Consider the following 22,106-nt stretch of genomic DNA (forward strand, 5'->3'; position numbering starts at 1 on the left):
GGAAGAGAGTCTTTCCCAGATTTCAGTCATGCATTCCTATCCCACTGGCAAGGCCATCTTTGGTTGCCCATAAATGGTAAGCTATTTAACCTCTCATAGTTTTCTAACTATGTTTTATTTCCACATTGAGAATACCGGCTATCCTCCTGTCCTATGTATTACTAGAAGTCTGGTTTATGATTGTGTTCACTAGCTTGGTTGACTTCAGTCCACTCGATAAATGAAACTATCCTTGGAGTACTGACAACATCCAATTTCTAGAGTAGATTCAACTCTGTGGCTTCATCATAAATTAGTTTTTCAGTCTACTACAAACTTTTGAATAGACCTACTGAAGCTCTGTTATGGAATAATCTCAATAAATTTAAAAGATTACTTACAGAATAACATCTCTGAAGCGCATGTGTCCATTTACGATGAGATAGGCACCAAATCGAAAACAACCAGCATAGGAAAAATACATAAATGCTTGTGAAATACTAAAACTAATCCCATAGACATGTGCCTTCCGCACAGAATTCCTGAAAAGCAAATTAATATATCTGTAACCATCTCTTCAGCCTCTTTAACACTGGGTTATACAAACAGCACAGCTTCTAAGTTTAGTCTACCCATTAAATTCTGCTCCCAATTATAATCAGAGGAGGTGATTTAACCTCTCTATATATCAGTTTTCTGATTTGTAAGAGGGGGATGACCAGGATATACAAAACTGCTTTGAGATCTAAATAGACAATATGAATGTCTAGCACAGTACCTAGCTCACAGAGGATGTTCAAATGATAGTTGCTATTCTTATTACACATGAATATCTAGTAATTCAGACATTCAACACATGATATAAACATGATTGTGGTGTCAAAAATAAAGGATGTCAGAGTTAAGACTAAAGTTTGAGTTGTCTATTCGATTGTCTAATATTATTATCTCGTCTTCTGTGACTAGTTATAGTCTTTTATGTTTTGGATTATAGTCTGTTCTTGTTTTGGATTCAGAAAAGTAGGGTCAGTGAGGTCCACACAGGCACACCAGAACTTCTTCCTGGAACTGGATCCCACCAGCCCAAACACAATTTGTTCTACACCATTTCTAATTAGACCTCATGCTTTCCTCTACTAGTTTCGTTACTTTATTACACTTCATTATTATAAATCCTCCAAAAGAATAGTAATTCATTTACTTTCAGATTAGAAGGAAGGCACTTGGCAAGAGGGAAAATTCAAAGTATTACTTATTTGGCTAGTTTAACTTATGTGCTGTAAGCATAGTATTACAATACTTAATGGTACTGAACAATTTACAGTGCTCCTGACATGTATGTCAAACATCAAAGGGACAGAAAAATGTCACTATGTGAAGTATGCATAACTAAGAAGGTGGATACACTGAGAAATTCACAACTATCTCTGTCCAAATATGTAAGTGTTCAAAACCACTGTTCTAGTCCACAAAGTTGTGATTCAGCTTGTGTTCGGTTCTGTTAGTGCTAAAATATATCCATTCGTGAGAACGGGCCCTAGTTGGAAACAAGTGGCAAACAGATGCTGGAGGTTTGTTGAGTTGCTCAAAAATAAACGAGAGAAACAGACTGTGTGTCTTTGTTTTCAGGATAGGTTGGATCTGGCCCTCATCTAGAGAACACTTTAACCCCAAAGCAAGTCTCATCTTTGGTTTAATCTTACACAATCCAAAGAAAATAAAGGCTTGAGGAACTACCTAAAAGAATATTTACCCTGAATCACCAGATGGGTTGTTTATGTTGCCTGCACTGGTTAAAAAAAAAAACAAAATGTATTTGTGCAGCCCTCTGTTCCTGTTAGCTCTCAGAGACCCAATTGTACTATTTTTATAAGAGATGTAAAAATCCAATCCTATAGTCCAACTGCATCAAAAAATTGCTTGTTTTCAGTGAGATAATTATTGAAAAAAGGTCATCCTTATAATCATATCATTGTTTGCAGCAGCAATAAAAACTGCAATCAAAAATTCAGCCTAAAAATTGCAATCAGTAATACAAGGTTCTTAGTAACAATCATATGCTCATTACCTGTAAGCTCCATACAATTTTTCAACATACATGGATTCAAATTTTCTTTCTTGGGTCAAGGATACAACTGTCCTAATATTTTCTATTGCCTCTGTTGCAATCTGTAACATAGAACAGACCTGGATTAGAAGTGGGGTTTTTACTTCTGAAATAATAAATAATAATACTTCTGAAATAAATAAATAATAAATATACATGTATTTATTATATATATAATATATTATATATAAATAAGTCTCAGGGCTAGGTCCAAAGAACTCCAAAGCTTGCATTGATGAGTTTTCAATTCCTTCAGTTTGTAGAGCATGGTCATAATGTGTTATTCATGACAAGCTCTGTGAGAATCCTGGGGCATCTTAAAAGCACCACTGGTTGTGCTATTATGTATGGTGGGCAAGCCTTCTTATGCCCTATGCTGAGACATAGAGCAGCTTAGGGCAAGAACAGTGGTCTGGACATGAAACCTAATTCTCTTCCCAGCCTTGCCACCAGGCAGTTACTTGACTGGCTTTAGTCCAACCCCTCTGTGACTTTGCTTTCTTTATAGGGTAAGGATCTTAGAAGAGATAATCATGCTAAGTCATTTCAGTCGTGTCCGACTCTCTGTGACCCCATGGACTGTAGCCTGCCAGGCTCCTCTAACCATGGGATTCTCCAGGCAAAAATACTGGAGGGGGTTGCCATTTCCTCCTCCAGGGGATCTCCCGAACTCAGGGACTGAGTCTCCTGTGTTGGCAGGCGGGTTCTTTACCACTGAGCCACCTGAGAAACCCCAAGTGATTTCTAAGGGCCTACTGAAGGTGCAATCATTTCTTCCCTAAGGTACACTGCTTCTTACACTGCTTTCTACAGGAAAGAAAATGCTTATCCTCATTTGAGAACATTCCAGTTGTAAGCACCATGACCTGGCCTTAATGATGAAACCAGGACAGACATCTGACTGATTTAGGCCACTTGGATTTAGTTTCTGCACTTGAAGGCAACTCTGTGACTTGGGAGGCCCTGCAGATACAGAGGTTAAGGTCAGCAGGGCATGCGTAGGAAGCTGGCCTGAATATTCAGCGACTGAGGAACAGAACAAATGTCTAGACAGACTCAGAGATGAGAGAGCTAGTGGCTCTAAGAGAGGAGCCGCTGGGGACCCTGCAGTTACCATCAGCTGTCTGTGTTCCCCACACTCTCGCATGTCCTTATAGCAAACCCTTTGACCCAAATCCGCCAGAGCGGTTTTCTGATTGTGACAGCTAAACCACCCCTGACTGAAGTTAATTGTCTGTGACTCTGCTATTTGGCTTAAATCAGAGTTCTGCAGTTGATTCATTTAAACCATTGGCACAAGGAGCATGAGACAAAAATCTAAAATGAAATCTTAGGTTGGAGACTTTTATCTCAGTTCTCAGCTTCTGGAACCCGATGAAAGAAAGATATTCAATACTTCAAGCTGAAGAGCCTTTTATCTTTATTATAAATGAAACATCTAACAGTAATCACAGCTGGAATAGAAAATGTGCTCAGTCATGTCTGACTCTGTGCAACCCCATGGACTGTAGCCCGCCTGGCTCCTCTGCCCATGGGATTTCCCAGGCAAGAATACTGGAGTGGGTTGCCATTTCCTCTTCCAGGGAATCTTTCCAATCCAGGGATCAAACCCCTATCTCCTGCATCTCCCAAATTGCAGGTGGATTCTTTTACCGCTGAACCACCTTGGAAGTTCCAGAATAGAGAATGCAGATTGGCTTTTACTCTGTGCCAGATATTACCTCATGTGACAACCCTGTGAGGTCCGTGTTCTTATTCCTGTTTGCACAGGTGAGGAGCCAAGGCACAGAGCAGAGAAGTGACTTGCCTAAGGCTCCAGAGTTCATGAGTAGGTGGGACAGGATTCCCTACCAGGCTATTTGATGCCAAGTTCCTGCTCTTAACCCATTATGCTCTTCTACTTTCCCTGCTTTGTAATTTACACAAGGAGAAACTAGATGTTAGGATTTTCACTCAACTTCTCATTTTCTGGTCCCTGGATTAAGTGGTTTGAGGATTCATGCTGGTTCAGTAGGCCCCTTATCTCAGTCAGCAGGCAGAGCCTGAGTCAAGAGGGTGACTAAACAGCCTCCTTCCCCTCTTCCCAGTCCAGCAACCAACACCCTCATTGCTAAGCCTTTTCTGGAAAATGAAAATGGGAAATTATCCCAAGTCCCCATGTTCCTGAACCATGACTAATCTGCACAGAGGTCAATGAAAACTTAAAAAAAAACCAAACCAGTGATGTGGCAGAAGAGCAGAAGGCAGGGGTGGGGGCAGAAATTCCAAGACCTTTCTAACCCTCATTTTGGGTTAATCAGGAGTTGACAGAGTAAACCGAATTGAAATATGATTGAATTGCTGATAATTAACATTTACAATTTCTAACCTCTCATTAAAAAAATAACAACAAAAAAAACCATTATTAGGTTAAAGGAGCTACTAAAAGTATTTCAGACTGGTCAATGTGAGTTGTTCATCCTCTTATCCCTGAAACAACAGAGTAGTAGCTGAAAGGAACCTGTGACATTATCTGGTACAATTTCTCACGTTATATAAGTGAAAACTGAAGGCCAGAGAAGTGGGGGATCTTCTCCAGTATGATATAATGAGCGGTTACAAGGCCAGGACGGATGATCAAGGGTGGCGTTTTGTTTGCCGAGCTGTTCTGTTCTAACAGCCCTGCTCCTGCCAGAAAACTCTGGCAACTCTCAATGTCATTAGCCATTTTTAACAGAAGTAAGGCTCTGTTAACTAGATTCAAGATGTTTTCTTCCATGTAACTGGTCTAAGAAAAAATGATGTGCATTCTACCTACTGACAATTTCCCTTCTGAAATGTGAAAAGCAGTAGGGTTCAGGAGAAAGGAGACAAGCACTGTGGGGTGGTGTTTAGTGGTGACAAACGAAACAAGAAAATGACGCCATAAAGGAGGCACGGCCAGCAGCCAAGAGGGTCTTCCAGGACTCTGGATACCTGAGAGCTGAAGGCTGGGAATCATGCTGACTGCTCTTCTTCCCCATGAGCGAGGCATGCTATCTGCCCCACCTCGAGTAACTATAACTGTATTAAGGCCTAGGCAGTATTGTCTGTGAAAAGGTTTTGCAAATGCTGTGCTATAGAAACTACATCACAATTTTCACTATTTCTTCACCTCTTAATGTTTCAATGTAGCATAATGTTTACATAAGTAAGGGTAAAAAAATTCCTGGTTGTTGTCTACGTTTACATTTAAATACATGTATGTGTAAATAAAATGTAGGTTTAGACACATTTAAACCCATATGAAGAGGCTATATAGTAAAGAACTTTGAAGTAGACCAGGACTTGAATCCCAGCCATGCCTTTAACTTGTTTCATTCTTGAGTTCCGCATTTGTAAAATTGGCAGAACATTAGTACTCGACTCATAGGATTCTTGTGAGGATGAGTTGGGAAATATAAATACTTAGAACAATAACTGGCTCAAAGTAAGGTCCAAGTTTAAGCATGTACCCAATTGCCATTACAAATCTGAGCATTACTGCCCTCTGGTGGCTGCCTAGCTTAACTACAGAAATCACAACCAAGAACAGGACTGTCTACTTAGAACAATACACGTATATTTCTCTTCTTTAAGGACTCTTCATCTGTAAAACAGGGGTAACCTTTGTCCTAACAGTGGCATCAGTGTACAAAGTAAAACATAAAACGAACTCTGAAAACTCAGAAATTTTCTGAATATAGCACTTTCTATACACTAAAAGTTTTACATTAATTATCCCATTTTCAAGTTCTAGGCATTGACACAGTAAGATATTTCATCTTCAGTGTTGACCACCATTAGTTGTGGAGAGCACTAACATTATCAAAACACGCATGTTGTAACAAATCAATCAAATAAAACCCATGTCTTAACAACCATACTTATATCAGCTGAAGCCTTATTTGACCCACCTTTCCAGCAGTTTCCAGTTCCTTTTTATCTCTTTTGGCATTTCCAGCCAGCAATTTCATTTCAACAATTCCTGATACAGCAATAATTGGAACAACCGATAACAGCAAAAGGGTTAATTGCCAACCGTAGATGAATGCTATGATAATACCAGTTCCAAGGTTAGCTGTATTCTGTGCAATCAGAGCCAACCTGGTCCCAGTGGCCTGGATGAGCAAAAGAAGAGAGGGAGCTGTATTTTAAGTTTCAGACCTGTGAGCTACAGCCTTCAGCCTCCTGATTCAAAACCATGAGACAGGGATTTATGCCTGTGCTAACATTTGCTCTCTTTCATTACAATAAACCCAAGATTGTTATTGTTTAGTCACTCAGTCATGTCCAACTCTTGTGGCCACATGGACTGCAGCATGCCAGGCTTCCCTGTCGTTTACTATCTCCCAGAATTTGCTCATACTTATGTCTATCGAGTCTATGATGCCACGCAACCATCTAGTCCTCTATCACCCCCTTCTCCTCCTGTGCTTAATCTTATCCAGCATCTAATGAGTTGGCTCTTTGCATCAGGTTCCCAAAGTAGTCTCATGCATCACTTGGGAGGCTCTGCAGGTTATTCTCTCTCTGTGCCTTTCAACTCTCACTCCTTTCCTGACCACATGAATTCAGCATCACAGAACCAAGTCATCACTGCTCTGCTTTGGGGAGAGGCTATGGGGTACATACACTTTTTCCTGAAGGCAATGTTTAAAGAGGAAATACACCTCGGACACTCTGGTCATTTTAAAGCCTGTTTGCTTCACATGTATAAGAGGGAGGTTCATGAGCTCCAAGAGACCATCAGTTGCAAAGGGTACAGATCCTAAGAGACCATACCCTGGAAAGCCTTCATAAAGATGAAGTACTGTTTCCACCAATCAGAAAATGAGGGATGTCATAGGGACATCATAGGTGACATCTTGCATTGTGCAGAAGCAATGAGCTTTGTGTAACAGGCCTCAGCTCCAAGGCTGGGGGCGAAAGCCAGGGAGAAGGCAGCACCCTCTTGAGCCAGTTATTGGTTCAGGGTTGGGTATGTAACCCAAATTAACCTAAATTAGATTTACAGGAAGGGTGTTCGTTTGGTGGTTGAGGTCCAGGTATGCCTTCTCTTTCACTGGATGGAAAACAAGGAAGCTTATAGCTCCAGTTGCTCCCAGAAGCTACCTTGTGGCCACAAGGGAAGGAGCCTCAGGGTGAAGCCAATTCTGAGGACTGAAAGCTGCTCAGAGTCAACAGACAGAGTCCTGGGTCCTTGTGGACACTTGCGAGCCAATGGATCCATCAGCCTTGAAGTCTAACCTTCCTCTTTGTTGTTCAGGCAAGTTTGAGTTTTCTGTTATTTGCAGCTGAGGCAGCTTAACAGTGGCAGCTATGCCATATGTTTATCCCAAACCAAGTTAAAGAAAACCAGTAGTAGAATGAGGTCTACATACCCCTTGGACTTGGGAGGCATCCATCGCAAGTCTTGTAGAAAGTGCACCAGTACTGTTTTTATGATCATCAAACCAGCTCATGTCCTAAGGCACACAATACACCTTTAAATTAGTTCCAGATTAAAACAAGCAGAGAAAAATCGGATGAAACAGCTCAAACTCTCAATGCTGAGGAAGTACCCACTCTGAACTTGGGTGTTGGAGTTTAGGTGAGACCTCCCATGTGATGGGGAGCCTGGGTCCCTGCCCTGAGCACACACTGGGAGCCCACAGGACCCCTCCCATCTGTGCCCGGAAAGCACAGCAATGGGGGCAGGGCTTATGCAGATTGCAACCAAGCTCGCTACCAGCTTCACCTGAGACCGTGGTGCCTGCGGGTCCATCCACCCACTCCTCACAGCCTGTGCTCCCAACACCCGCTCCCTGATGGGGCCACTCCTCTCACAAAGGGTGGTGGAGCTGGGCTGGACGTGGCTCTTTCTTGTAAATTCTAGGCATGAGATCATCAGCCCTGGTTTCTCACCATGCTTAGTTTTGTTTATTTGAAGCAAGGATTAAAGAGTCTGTCTTAGGGCCTCCCTGGTGGCTCAGTGGTAAAGAGTCTACCTTCCAATGTAGGAGATGAGTTTGATCCCTGGTCCAAGAAGATCCCACATGCCATGGGTCAATGTGAAGCATGCACACCTCAACTATCAAGCCCGTGCTCTGGAGTCTGGGAGTCACAACTACTGAAGCCCGTGTGTGCCCCAGAGTCTGTGCACTGCAACATGAGAAGCCCATGGACCACAAGTACAGAGTAGGCCCCTCTTGCAGCAACTAGAGAAAAGCCTGCACAGCAATGAAGACTCGGTGCCACCAAAAATAAATAAATAAATAAATTCTAAAAATTTAAAGTCTTAGATGTGATTTTCATTATATGCCCTTCATCCACAGAATCTTTTAGTTTCATATAAAATAATTTTCCCTACATAGAAACAGTTTAAAAGACACTGAAAAAAGTCTTACACAAAATATGATACAAGCCCTGTGCCCTCCTGTGAACCAGAGTGTCATCAATTCCTGTCGACTACATGGATAGTATTCTGGCCCTCTCTTAAGCCTTCTCTATAAAATAGAGAATTCATGTTTGCACATCTTCCCACAAAGTCCTGCACTAAGCTGTCACCCTCCCGACAGGGCCGACAATGCATGTGATAGTCCCAAAGACCAGCACACCATCTGGTACATAGTGAGCGACGCTTGAGTGAACCAACAGGTGAATTAACATGGAAGAAGAGCTCAACAAAACTCAATGGTCAACATTTGGTGACGCCCATAGTAAGTCATGTCAACTGTTGGGCAGAACCCCTGCCAACCACTGTTGCCTTTGTTGAAAGGCATCCTGGAGTCTCAAGTGACTCCTCAGGGCCTGCACAGAATCCAGAAAACAGAGACAGATCCTTGAAGTGAGAGTATCCATGTGGATAGAGGGAGTTGCAAAATAAGCCCCCAAAGTCAGGACATACTAGCCCCTATTTATTACATTAGCTAAGCCTATTCCCATGAAAACCCTAAGAGGTCTTTGGATACTGAAGGACTAGAGCAACTAGCGGGGATCTGACCAGTTCCTGCACAAACACCCGGGGCCACGGCACAGAGGGCAGCACAGCGAGGCTCAAAAGGAAAGGAAGAAGCTGCTCCGGTGCACACACCTACCTGTCTCAGCATCGCTTTAAAAGCCATCAACCGAAGCCTCGTGGTGAGAATCTCACCAGCCTTCCCAAACGTGAAGCCCTGGGCAAGAAGAAAGCCTCTTGTCTCTCTTAATCATCACAAGCATTCTGACACAAGTATGTGTATTCACAGGGAATTCTATATTTATATATGACTCAACTATTCAAATAACAAAGTCTGTGATCAGATACTAACTCAAATTCCCAACTTCAAATTCATGTGCTGCTAGAGGTATGCTATTACAGCTGGAATAAACAGCAAGGACCTACTATACAGCAAAGAGAACTATATTCAGTATCCTAAGATAAACCATAATGGAAAAGAATATTTTTAAATGTTTTTATATGTATACCAGAAACATTTTGCTGTACAGCAGAAATTAACATTGTAAATCAACTCCACTTCCATAAAAAAATGAAAACAAAAAATTCATATACTGGTAAATCATTGGTATGCAATAGAATCCTAAGACCAAAATCCTTAAATGTGTCTTAGAAATTGGCTTCTGACCTATTCTAAAGAGACTTCTTTTCAAAATTCTCAGGGACAATATCTCAGTGAGAATCAGTTCAGTTCAGTCACTCAGTCATATCCAACTCTTTGCAACCCCATGAATGGCAGCACGCCAGGCCTCCCTGTCCATCACCAACTCCCGGAGTTCACTCAGACTCACGTCCGTCGAGTAGGTGATGCCATCCAGCCATCTCATCCTCTGTCATCCCCTTCTCCTCCTGCCCCCAATCTCTCCCAGCATCAGAGTCTTTTCTTCAACTCTTTGCATGAGGTGGCCAAAGTATTGGAGTTTCAGCTTTAGTCCTTCCAATGAACACCCAGGACCAGTCTCCTCTAGAATGGACTGGTTGGATCTCCTTGCAGTTCAAGGGACTCTCAAGAGTCTTCTCCAACACCACAGTTCAAAAGCATCAATTCTTCGGCGCTCAGCTTTCTTTTTAGTCCAACTCTCACATCCATACATGACCACTGGAAAAACCATAGCCTTGACTAGATGGACCTTTGTTGGCAAAGTAATGTCTCTGCTTTTGAATATGCTATCTAGGTTGGTCATAACTTTCCTTCCAAAGAGTAAGTGTCTTTTAATTTCATGACTGAAATCACCATCTGTAGTGATTTTGAAGACCAAAAAAATAAAGTCTGATACTGTTTCCACTGTTTCCCCATCTATTTCCCATGAAGTGATGGGACCAGATGCCATGATCTTAGTTTTCTGAATGTTGAGATTTAAGCCAACTTTTTTACTCTCCTCTTTCATTTTCATCAGAGGCTTTTTAGTTCCTCTTCACTTTCTGCCATAAGGGTGGTGTCATCTGCATAATAATACCATCTTAATTACAACCTTCAGAGTGTTCTTTGCTTGAAGCAAAATGGTCTTCAATGCAAGTAACAAAATTCTATGTTGAGATGCATTTTGGCTCCTGTAGTACAGAGCATATTGAAAAGCAGAGACATTACTTTGCCAACAAAGGTCCATCTAGTCAAAGATATGGTTTTTCTAGTAGTCATGTATGGATGTGAGAGTTGGACTATAAAGAAGGCTGAGTGCCAAAGAATCGATGCTTTCGACTTATGTTGCTGGAGAAGGCTCTTGAGAGTCCCAGGGACTGCAAGGAGATCCAACCAGTCAATCCTAAAGGAAATCATCCTTAATATTCATTGGAAGGACTGATGCTGAAGCTGAAGCTCCAATACTTTGGCCACCTGATGCGAAGAGCTGACTCATTGGAAAAGACTCTGATGCTGGGAAAGATTGAGGGCAGGAGGAGAAGGGGGTGACAGAGGATGAGATGGTTGGATGGCATCACCGACTCAATGGACATGGGTTTGAGTAAACTCTGGGAGACAGTGAAGGACAGGGAGGCCTGACATGCTGCAGTCCATGGGGTTGCAAAGAGTCAGACATGAGAGCCAGACATGAATGAGTGGCTGAAAAACAACAAAAATTGGTCCCCAAGCTTTTTGGCATCAGAGACCAGTTTCATGGAAGACAATTTTTTGACAGATGGGGTGGGGAGATGGTTTGGGGATGATTCAAGAGCATGACATTTATTGTGCACTTTATTCCTATTAGTATTACATCAGCTTCACCTCAGATCATCAAGCATTAGATCTTGGAGGCTGGGGACCCCAGGTGTAGACAGATGTCTCTAGTCCTGGCTCCAAGTGAGTTTGCTGCTTCCCCATCACAGCTCTGCCTGCTCTCAGATCAGCCAATGGTCAGTCTACTTGTCTTCTCCCAGCATCCTTGCCAGACACGTCCCTCTTTCTAATTATAGAGAGCAGCCCAGATGTCCACAGTTGGGCTTGCTTCTGGGGCCCTGGGATGGGTCCCCAGCCATGTTGAGTGTTGGTGGAAGCATGTGGGGTGCTCTTTGGGAGCACATATCACTAAGCCGAGAGGATGGGTGGTCAGTGCCTCCGGAGTCCAGGCCTAGAGTTCGCCAATTTCCTAGAGTACCTTTGCTGGCAGATTGCTCAAGGGCTGGCCATCTGTCCACTGTTGGTGCAGCACGTGTTTGTAACTAGCTCCACTCCCTAACACACTGGGGCTTGTGGCTACATTGGACACTGAGTTGCCACCAGCAAGGCAATCGCTCTAAACAAAAAGCTTGGCTTACTTTTACCACTGGCTCAACAATAGCAAAAGAAAAACACACTAGGCGTGACTAGGAAATATTTTGTGGACTTAATGGATTGTACTAGAAAGGCACTGAGTTAAAGAGACAAAAAGCCACTGGTAAAAGTCTAGGTAGACAAGTACAATCAGAGTTTACTAGTTCATTTTCGCCAGATCTAAAATATCTAAAAGCAATATAATGTGCATTCTTTCAAACAGTTCATCAATTAAGGAGGAAAAGATCAGAGAAGTTATTTGATATTATGTAAAAAGTAAGGTGGTTTAGATAGTAAAGAATCTGCCTGCAATGCGGGAGACCCAGATTCAATCCTAGGGTCGGGAAGATCCCCCGGAGTAGGGAATGACTACTCACTCCAGTATTCTTTCCTGGATGATCTCATGGACAGAGGAACTTGGTGGGCCACAGTCCATGGGGTTGCAAAGAGTCAGACACAACTGAGCAACTAACACTTTCGGTTTCAAAAAGAGAGTGCTGTTGTACTGATTTTTTTCAGTTTATGTCTTGTTGCATTTAAATGGGACTTATGTTGTCCTGTGAATTAAAGTCTCTTTTCTTCTTGGCAATGAATGTCTGCAGAGGGCCAACCTGTATCATGATGTAACTTAGCACCCTGGGAAGTCACAATGTCTACTACTTAGGACTCTGCCCTCTCAAAGAGCCTTGTGCCAACTGAGTCTAATTCATTTCAGTCTAAGATTTGGAAACTCCAAATCAAAGCTAAGGGTTTTTAAATTTTTTTAACATTTAAATTTGAGTATAATTGCTTTACAATGTTGTGTTAGTTTCTGCTGTACAACAGCATTAATCAGCTATAAGTATACATATAAGGATACACATATCCCCTCCCTCTTGAGCCTCCCTCCTACTCAACCCCTTTCCCACCCCTCTGGGTCATCACAGAGCACCGAGCTGAGCTCCCCGTGCTATACAGCAGCAAAGCTAAAGTTTGGATAACCTGTTTCTTTTATTGGACTTTGATTAATCAATAATTAATCTATATTAACATATAATTAATGAAAATCTAATAGATAATTAATCTATATTCTCTACTTGAATATAGACTCAATAAAGAAGATCAAATTACAGATACCTACCTGAAGGAAGAAAGTAAAAAAGGAAATAATTCCCAGGCCTAAGAAAAGCAATGAGAACATGTTGCACTTCTGCTGCTTCACTTCATCGTCTCCTGGTCCAAAAATCTACAAGAGAACATTTAAAATACCCACTTGGATTACATGAACCTTGTATATTCCTCCCAGAAACAATGGCTTGAGCATCCCATTTTAAAAACTAGGTTTTGAATATGTGGTTTTTTTTTTTTAACTGTGGTGAAATATATGTAACATATTTAAGTGTACTACACAGTGGTGTTAAGGATATTCAGACTGTTGTGCCACCTTCGCCACCATCCATTTCCAGAAGTCTTCATCATCCATAATGAAATCCTGACCCATTCAACAGGGACTTCCACGACCCTGCCCCTAGCCATCAAGTCCCACCATTCTACTTCCTGTCTCCATGAATTTGAGGAACACAGTAAGTGCCCTACATATGAATGAGCTCAGTTCCAAGAGCAGGTTCATAAGTCCAATTTTTTTTTTGTAAATCCAACAAAGTTAGCCTAGATACCCCAACAAATACGATCAGCTGCATAGAAACAAGTTTCTAATACTTATCGCAAATGCATACATAAAAAATGAACACAAAAATAAAGGAAATATTTTTAATCTTATAGTACAGAACCCTGTAAAGTACATAGTGCAACAGCTGGCATACAGGACCTGGCATGTGAGTTTGCATCTTTGCAAGTTCACAACCTGAAGGTTCGTATGTAGAGGACTCACTGTGCGTGGTTACTGCCATGGCTGGAGCACTGCACGTGGATGTGTGTGGCTGCACACCATCATGTTTATTCCTCCTCTTCTGCACCTGCTGCTCCCTCTGCCTGAACTCCTTCCGCCCCTCACCTGCCTCCCCCCACCCCACAGGCCCTTGGCCCAAAGAGGTCTGTCCTGACCAAACTGCAGGAAACCGCACCCCCACTGCAGGCCCCTCCACTGCCTGACTGTGCTTTTAAAATGCCTGCGATCCTGTGACATGTAATATACTTGTTTTGTGTGTGTGTGTTATGCGTCTGTCCCAATAGAAAGTAAACTGTTTAGGGGCAGGACTTGGTTTATTTTGTTTTCTACTCAATCTCCAAAAGCTCCATTTGACACCAAGGAGAGGTCCCCCATATAAATACAGCCCACACTGTTTTTGAATTGCAAGAGAGTCAGGGATTGCCTTATTCTGTACTGTAAAAACAGTTGGTGAGTTCTCCCTAATTCATTTATTTTTTAATTTGTGGTCTTAATTGTAGACCAACGTTCCAATTCAGAAGCATAATAAATTCTTTATATGATGGGGAATAATTCAACTCTAACAAAAATTCTATCCAATAACATTAGAGATTAACTAAGGACATAAAATATAAATGTTGGATTTTATGGAGCCTTAGATATTTCTGATCACTTCTGATAAACATCCCTCAGGGAATTTAACAACTGGATTGTAGGAGTTTTCCTCCTGTGTCTCAGCCTCTCCAAGCCTTGTAAGGATTACTGAACAATGATGTAGTAGATAGCACTTTTCAATACTCACTTTGAGGTAGACACTCTTAAATGCTTTCTGTATATTAATCGTTACTTATCTCTCTTTTTAAAAATTTTTATTGGATTATAGTTTTTATCATCTCTTAATCATCAGCCATTCCAGGAGTAGGTTCATTTTACAGATGAACAGCTGAGGTGCCACAAGGTGAAGCATTTGCACAGCATCTGGGGCTTCCCAGGTGGCGCTAATGGCAAAGAACCCACTTAAGAGGCAGGAGACGTAAGAGACCTAAGTTCTATCCTTGGGTCAGGAAGGTGCCCTGGAGGAGGGCATGGCAACCTACTCCAGTATTCTTTCCTGGGGAATCCCATGGACAGAGGGGCCTGCTGGGCTCCAAGGGCTGCAAAGAGTCAGACATGACTGAAGCGACTTAGCACAGCAATTAAATGGCGAGGCCAGTCTGAGCCCAGAGCCTGGCCTCTTAAACCCTTGAGACGTGAACTCTTCCCCCATCCCCACCACCCAACCACCCTGTGAGGTGAGCATCTCCTCTCCACAAGCAGGGTGGGGATCACAGCATGACACCAGTTCACCTGAATGAAGAGAGTGAACAGAATGCCTCCTTCAGGGATCTTTTGAGGGGGTTAGTCGCTAAGTTGTGTCCGACTCTTTCAACCCCATGGACTGTAGCCTGCCAGTCTCCTCTGTCCATGGGATTCTCCAGGCAAGATTATTGGAATGGGTTGCCATTTCCTTCTTCAGGGATCTTACAGTTTCCAATTTCCTTGAAAGCATAACTGGCAGACGTTTTCTTTTGCCTCACGGCTTTCCTCAACAGAGAATTAAAGCCTTTGGCTTAGGTTCATTGGAGGCTGCCTTACTGCAGAGTGGACCGGGTTGGCATGAGAACTGATTTCGTGGTTGAGTGATTTCACTCAGGCCATCCAGTGGTGTTTCCACACTCACCGCTATCATTTCTGAGAAGATGACCGAGAAGGCCGGCTGGAGCGCCCCATTGGCAACGGCACACAGGGTTCCCACCACTAAGTAGGGCCACTCTGTCTTGTTCAGTTTCAGGATCTTCAGAAAAGACACCGGTGGCACAGATTCGTCCTAGAACACACACACATCAAGACGGACAGGCAGAAACACCACAGGCACCAGAGTGTGGACCCGGAGAGGGCCTGGCCTGCCCTCCAGGAACTTACAAGTTGGGCGGAGGGAATGACTAGGCCACAGCAGACCACGGGAGGGTCAGACAGGATGTGACAAGATGTCAACTATGTCCCTGTCAATCCTAAAGGAAATCAACCCTGAATATTCACTGGAAGGACTGAAGCTGAAGCCCCAATACTTTGACCACCTCATGTGAAGAAAGACACTCATTGGAAAAGACCCTGATGCTGGGAAAGATTGGAGGCAGGAGGAGAAGGGGACGACAGAGGATGAGATGGTTGGATGGCATCGCTGACTTAATACACATGCATTTGAGAAAACTCTGGAAGATAGTGAGGGACAGGGGAGGCTAGAATGCTGGAGTCCACGGGGTTGCAAAGAGCTGGACATGACCGAGTGACTGAACGACAGCAAATGGACTGTACAGCCTGAGCTGGGGAAGTCCATCACCCGAGAAGCAGTCCTCACAGTGTGACCAGCCTCTCCCTATCCCAGCCTCAGCAAGTGAGCGGAAGCAGGATCTGGGCACCAGATGCCCTAAAATTCAAGTCATGATGTTGGGGTCACACAAGGTAAGACCCACGAATAGACCGGTTAAGCGTCCTCACCAACACAAGACACCGTGATTCATCTGAGGACCTGGGCCTGGTCTCCTCAGCCCAGAACCCTGCCTTGCATCTTATCCTTGTCATATCCTAACTCACAAAACTAAAGTACCCACGCGCTTTTCTTTCACCACTACTAACGGTAGGGCAGACTAACTTTACTCTGCATTCCCTACAGACTTCTGCTTCATAGCTTGTTTTGTGACTTTCCCCCCGTTTGTTTGTTTACACATCTCTGTGACTTTGTTTTGTTTTAAGATGTCTTGGCTTATGTGACCCCAACATTATGACTTAGCTTTCACTATGGCTCAGATGGAAAAGACTCTGCCTGCAATGCAGGAGACCCAGGTTTGATCCCTGGATTAGGAAGATCCCCCTGCAGAAGGAAATGGCAACCCACTCCAGTATTCTTGCTGGGAAATCCCATGGACAGAGGAGCCTGGTGGGTTACAGTGCATGGTGGTCGCAAAGAGTTGGATACAACTGAGAGACTAACTGAATGACCAACACTTTATCTCCTTAGAAACAGCCCAATGCCTGGCACATACCAGCTTCTCAGCAAGTGTTGAACCTGATGTTTGGTCAAACATGAGGGATTTAAGTCACATAAAGGAGAATATTCTAGCGAATTCCCTGGCAGTCCAGTGGTTAAGACTCTGTCAGCACTTTCACTGCCAAGGGCCCCGTGTTCAAACCCTAGTCAGGGAACTAAGATTGCACAGGCTGTGTGGGCTGCCCAAAAATAAAAATAAAAAGGAGAATATTCTGAATTATAGAGGTGGTTTCACAGTAACTTGATACCATTAGTGCCTATGGAAACCCATGGCCTTACAGTTGTTTAAATAGGTCACGTTTGTGTCTCTATAAAACAGAGAACATAGGAATAGTTTCTATTCAGCCCTTTGCTTTCAAACCACCCCCCTCCTCTGTATTTTAGGGGCTTTTTCCCTCCCTAGTTAGCACTATCTTTTAGACCTGGCCTCCAGCCTGATAAAGGAGCTCAGGCTGCTTTTCACAAGCAAACAGTCCTTCTAATCAGATTTAATCTCCCCCTCTCCCTGGGCACACCATTTATCCCTCTATGATGGCACCAAGGACAGTCATATTGATTGTGGCATTTTCTGCCTACCCCACTTTGCATTTCTCCTAGAGTAGTTCTCCTCTAAAATACCAGACTCTAAAGATGTAACAGTGTAACTATCCAGACAAATGAGAAAATGAGAAGCAAATTCTTCACAGCCAAAAAGGGAGAAACTCTTTATCTTACTTACAATAATATTGCACCACAATAATACAGTGTTATTCTCTTTCCATAAATACACCAAGATTGAGACTGCTAAAAGAGCCCTTCTTATCTCTGCAGTGAATAACATCGTGGGCAGGAAAAACAGACGCAATGAACTCTCAGGAGGATCAGTTTCTTCAGGCCAACACAAGAGTAAAATACACTCGGCTTTTATTAACTGTTGCTTAGTTGCTAAGTCAAGTCTAACTCTTTTGTGACCCCCTGGACTGGATGTAGCCCAGCAGGCTCCTTTGTCCATGGGAGTATCCAGGTAAGAATACTGGAGTGGGTACGTTTTCCCTTCTCCACGGGATCTTCCCAACCCAGGGATCGAACCCACATCTCCTGCATTGCAGGCAGATTCTTTACCAGCTGAACCACAAGGGAAGCACAAAAATACTGGAGTGGGTACCCTATCCCTTCTCCAGGGGATCTTCCTGACCCAGGAATCAAGCCAGGGTCTCCTGCATTGCAGGCAGATTCTTTACCAACTGAGCTATCAGGGAATAACATCAAAGTGAAGTCTCTCAGTCGTATCCAACTCTTAGCGACCCCATGGACTGCAGCCTACCAGGCTTCTCCATCCATGGGATTTTCTAGGCAAGAGCACTGGAGTGGGGTGCCATTGCCTTCTCCAAATAACATCAAAATACACTCCTAAATCGTTTCTTAAAATCATAAAATATCTTTTCTTGGAATGTGTTCCCTTTCTATTATAAAAGCTTCTGTTAACTTGAATTAATATCAACCCAGTTACTTCTCTTGAGATCCTTTGCCTTTTGTACTGTAAACATGTGATTTGTGTAAAAATTTGTATTATAAAGTGTAAGATGTTGATCTAAAAAAAAAATCCCAAAGTTTCAGGTGAGAAATATTAAAGAGTGTACACTTTGGCTATTTCTGGTTATTCTGTCCTTTTTCCTAGTAAGAATTCCAGTTTTACTCAGAGTAGCAATGCATATAGCAAAAAGGTTCAGTTTTCTACTCTCCGTTGTAGCTAAGTATGGACATGTGATTAAGTTATGGCCAATGACATAGGCTTTTTTTTGTTTTTTGTTTTTAAGTACTGTATGAGATGTCTGGGAAATCTTTGTTTTTTCTTGCTGCTTGGAACATAGATGTGATGGCTGGAGCTTCTGGAGTCATTTTAGATTATTGAGAATGAAAGCTACATGCCAGGATAATGAGAATAAGTATGAAACGAGCCTGAGTCCATGGTAACCATGGTGGAGTTACCATTGTAACCCTGGGTTTCTTACCTGTAAGTCTTTTTTTTGTTTGTTTGTTTTTAATGTGAAAGAGAAATAAAACCTTATTTTTCTTAAATTGATATTACTCTGGGTTTCCTATCATAGACAATCAAAAGTAATCCTACATAATAGATTATGCAAATATTAGGGCCTCTTACTTTAGATGAGCCCTGTATTACTCTGGATCTCAAAAATGAATATCTTATTTTAATTTTAAGCATCTAAGCACAAAGGCTATGTTTTGGGCTCCCTTTTCATTGGAAATCCATTGTTAATTGGAATTGATTTCAATTTTTGACAAGTACAATTAATATTGGATATTTCCTTCTTTTAAGAAGAGTATGGCTCATGGTGGGAATCTTCTGTGCCTACAATGTACTTGCAAGGCTATGGACTTCACCAACAAAACTAAACAATGAAAGATAATTGAAAAACTACTTACAAGTTCACTGGTTTCGACATCAAAGCCATTCTGATACTGTCGGGAACTCCTCAGGCTTTTATGAAGAGAACGCCTAACTATGGGATGAGTCAAACCCATGGCAGGCTTTTCATCAGCGAGTGCAACTTTAAATTCTTCTGACTGGATCTGGCTTCCTGAAATCTAGAAGAAGAACAAAATGTTGAGTTGTGTGTCCAGATGGATGTAACCTTCAAGTTTAGGACAAGTAACTATTATTTGTCAGGCGTCTATTTTGTGTTACTGCGACTGCTTAAATTTAAGCAGTCACTTCAGTTGTGTCCGACTCTGTGCGACCCCATAGACGGTAGCCACCAGGCTGCCCCGTCCCTGGGATTCTCCAGGCAAGAACACTGGAGTGGGTTGCCATTTCCTTCTCCAGTGCATGAAAGTGAGAAGTGAAAGTGAAGTCGCTCAGTCGTGTCCGACTTTAGCGACCCCGTGGACTGCAGCCTACCAGGCTCCTCCGTCCATGGGATTTTCCAGGCAAGAGTACTGGAGTGGGGTGCCATTGCCTTCTCCGCTATTTTGTGTTAGGTGCTTAAAAAAAATGATTTAACAGCTTTATTGAGACAAAATTCACATACCTTTTAAAGTACTTTTTCTAGTATATTCAGGTGGTGCTCATCACTACAAATAAAACTAGTGGAAGTGATGGAATTCCAGTTGATCTATTTCAAATTCTAAAAGATGATGCTGTGAAAGTGCTGCACTCAATATGTCAGCAAATTTGGAAAACTCAGCAGTGGCCACAGGACTGGAAAAGGTCAGTTTTCTTTCCAATCCCAAAGAAAGGCAATGCCAAAGAATGCTCAAACTACTACACAACTGCACTCATCTCACATGCTAGCAGAGTAATGCTCAAAATTCTCCAACCCAGGCTTCAACAATATGTGAACAATGAACGTCCAGATGTTCAAGCTGGTTTTAGAAAAGGCAGAGGAACCAGAGATCAAATTGCCAACATCTGTTGGATCATCGAAAAAGCAAGAGAGTTTCAGAAAAACATCTACTTCGGCTTTATTGACTATTGCTAAGCCTTTGACTGTGTGGATCACAACAAACTGTGGAAAATTCTGAAAGAGATGGGAATACCAGACCACCTGAACTGCCTCCTGAGAAACCAGTATGCAGGTCAGGAAGCAACAATTACAACTGAACATGGAACAACAGACTGGTTCCAAATAGGAAAAGGAGTATGTCAAGGCTGTATATTGTCACCCTGCTTATTTAACTTATATACAGAGTACATCATGAGAAATGCTGGGCTGGAAGAAGCACAAGCTGGAATCAAGATTGCTGGGAGAAATATCAATAACCTCAGATATGCAGATGATACCACCCTTATGGCAGAAAGTGAAGAGGAACTCAAAAGATTCTTGAGGAAAGTGAAAGAGAGTGAAAAAGTTGGCTTAAAGCTCAACATTCAGAAAACTAAGAGCATGGCATCCAGTCCCATCACTTCATGGGAAATAGATGGGGAAACAGTGGAAACAGTGGCTGACTTTAATTTTGGGGCTCCAAAATCATTGCAGATGGTGATTGAAGCCATGAAATTAAAAGACTCTTCCTCCTTGGAAGAAAAGTTATGACCGACCTAGATGGCATATTAAAAAGCAGAGACATTACTTTGTCAACAAAGGTCCGTCTAGTCAATGCTATGGTTTTTCCAGTGGTCATGTATGGATGTGAAAGTTAGACTATAAAGAAAGCTGAGCGCCAAAGAATTGATGCTTTTGAACTGTGGTGTTGGAGAAGACTCTTGAGAGTCCCTTGGACAGCAAGGAGATCCAACCATTCTATCCTAAAGGAAATAAGTCCTGAGTGATCATTGGAAGGACTGATGCTAAAGCTGAAACTCCAATACTTTAGCCACCTGATGTGAAGAGCTGACTCATTTGAAAAGACCCTGATGCTGGGAAAGATTGAAAGTGGGAGGTGAAGGGGATGACAGAGGATGAGATGGTTGGATGGCATTACTGACTCAATGCACATGAGTTTGAATAAGCTCTGGGAGTAGGTGATAGACAGGGAGGTCTGGCGTGCTGCAGTCCATGGAGTTGTGAAGAGTCAGACACTACTGAGCGACTGAACTGAACTAAATGGGTGCTTATTTCTTAACCTTGCAGCAGCCTCACATGGTAGGTTTTGTATTTCTAATATGGAAACTGAAACTCAGAGGAGTTAATTACTTGTCAGAAAACAAAACAAATTTTTTACTTTTTTGGAACCCACCCTCACCCCCCTCCCCACCACGTGCTCCCAAAGGGCAATATTTAGAACAAAGAATTACTAGAAACAAGCCACATAGTCAATTTTAGAGAAATGATCAAGCAGTTTATTACACATTAATGTAATTACTGCTGAGGACATATAAAATGATAGTATTTGGAGTGTGTGTATTTGAAATGTGAAGAAAAATAACAAAAATATGTACATATTATAGTTATCAAAGCAAATGTATAAACTTTTACAAATAGAAGAATTGTGTTTACAGGATAAATATTTTTCGGTTATTTATTTTGAAAAATTGCTCGTGACTAATTTCAATAATAAGGCAAATCAATAATTATCAATAGAACCCGCTGTAGGAAACAGAGTGAGTAGTTGTTATTGTTGTTGTTGTTTTAAAGGAAAACCAAACTCAGGAATTCCCTGGAGGCCCAGAGGTTAAGACTTGGCACTTTCACTCCTGTGGGCCCAGGGTTTGATCCCCAGTCAGGGAACTAGGATCTCGCAAGCCAAAAACAAAAAACAAAACACTGAACTATTCACTTCCAAGAGCCATGAATCTTGCTGTTGGCTTCATTAGGATGATCTGGGAAGTATTTTAAGGTCTCATAGGACCTCTCCCAACTACCTAGCATCAGCCTCTTACCCCGACCACCACTCTGAACATCC

General features: G+C 42.4%; 1 protein-coding gene across 6 annotated transcripts in view; it reads right to left on the reverse strand.

Annotated features, from left to right (window-relative positions):
- ABCB4 (ATP binding cassette subfamily B member 4) overlaps positions 1–22,106 on the reverse strand; it is a 90,598-nt gene that overhangs the window by 12,574 nt on the left and 55,918 nt on the right. For 5 of the 6 annotated variants that reach the window (XM_086397279.1, XM_086397280.1, XM_086397282.1 and 2 more), the window contains 8 exons: positions 19,188–19,349; positions 15,396–15,542; positions 12,929–13,033; positions 9,163–9,240; positions 7,468–7,551; positions 6,001–6,204; positions 2,048–2,148; positions 381–521 (listed from right to left, as the gene is read on the reverse strand). In XM_086397279.1, coding sequence (XP_086253405.1) covers positions 381–521; positions 2,048–2,148; positions 6,001–6,204; positions 7,468–7,551; positions 9,163–9,240; positions 12,929–13,033; positions 15,396–15,542; positions 19,188–19,349 — 1,022 coding nt within the window. The remainder of the gene's footprint in view (positions 1–380; positions 522–2,047; positions 2,149–6,000; positions 6,205–7,467; positions 7,552–9,162; positions 9,241–12,928; positions 13,034–15,395; positions 15,543–19,187; positions 19,350–22,106) is intronic. The other variant, XM_086397283.1, reaches the window with a different exon arrangement.

This window comes from Bos grunniens, chromosome 4 (assembly GCF_055505025.1).
Source record: "Bos grunniens cultivar Pamir isolate PY7600 chromosome 4, Bosgru_T2T1.0, whole genome shotgun sequence".
Taxonomy (NCBI): domain Eukaryota; kingdom Metazoa; phylum Chordata; class Mammalia; order Artiodactyla; family Bovidae; genus Bos; species Bos grunniens.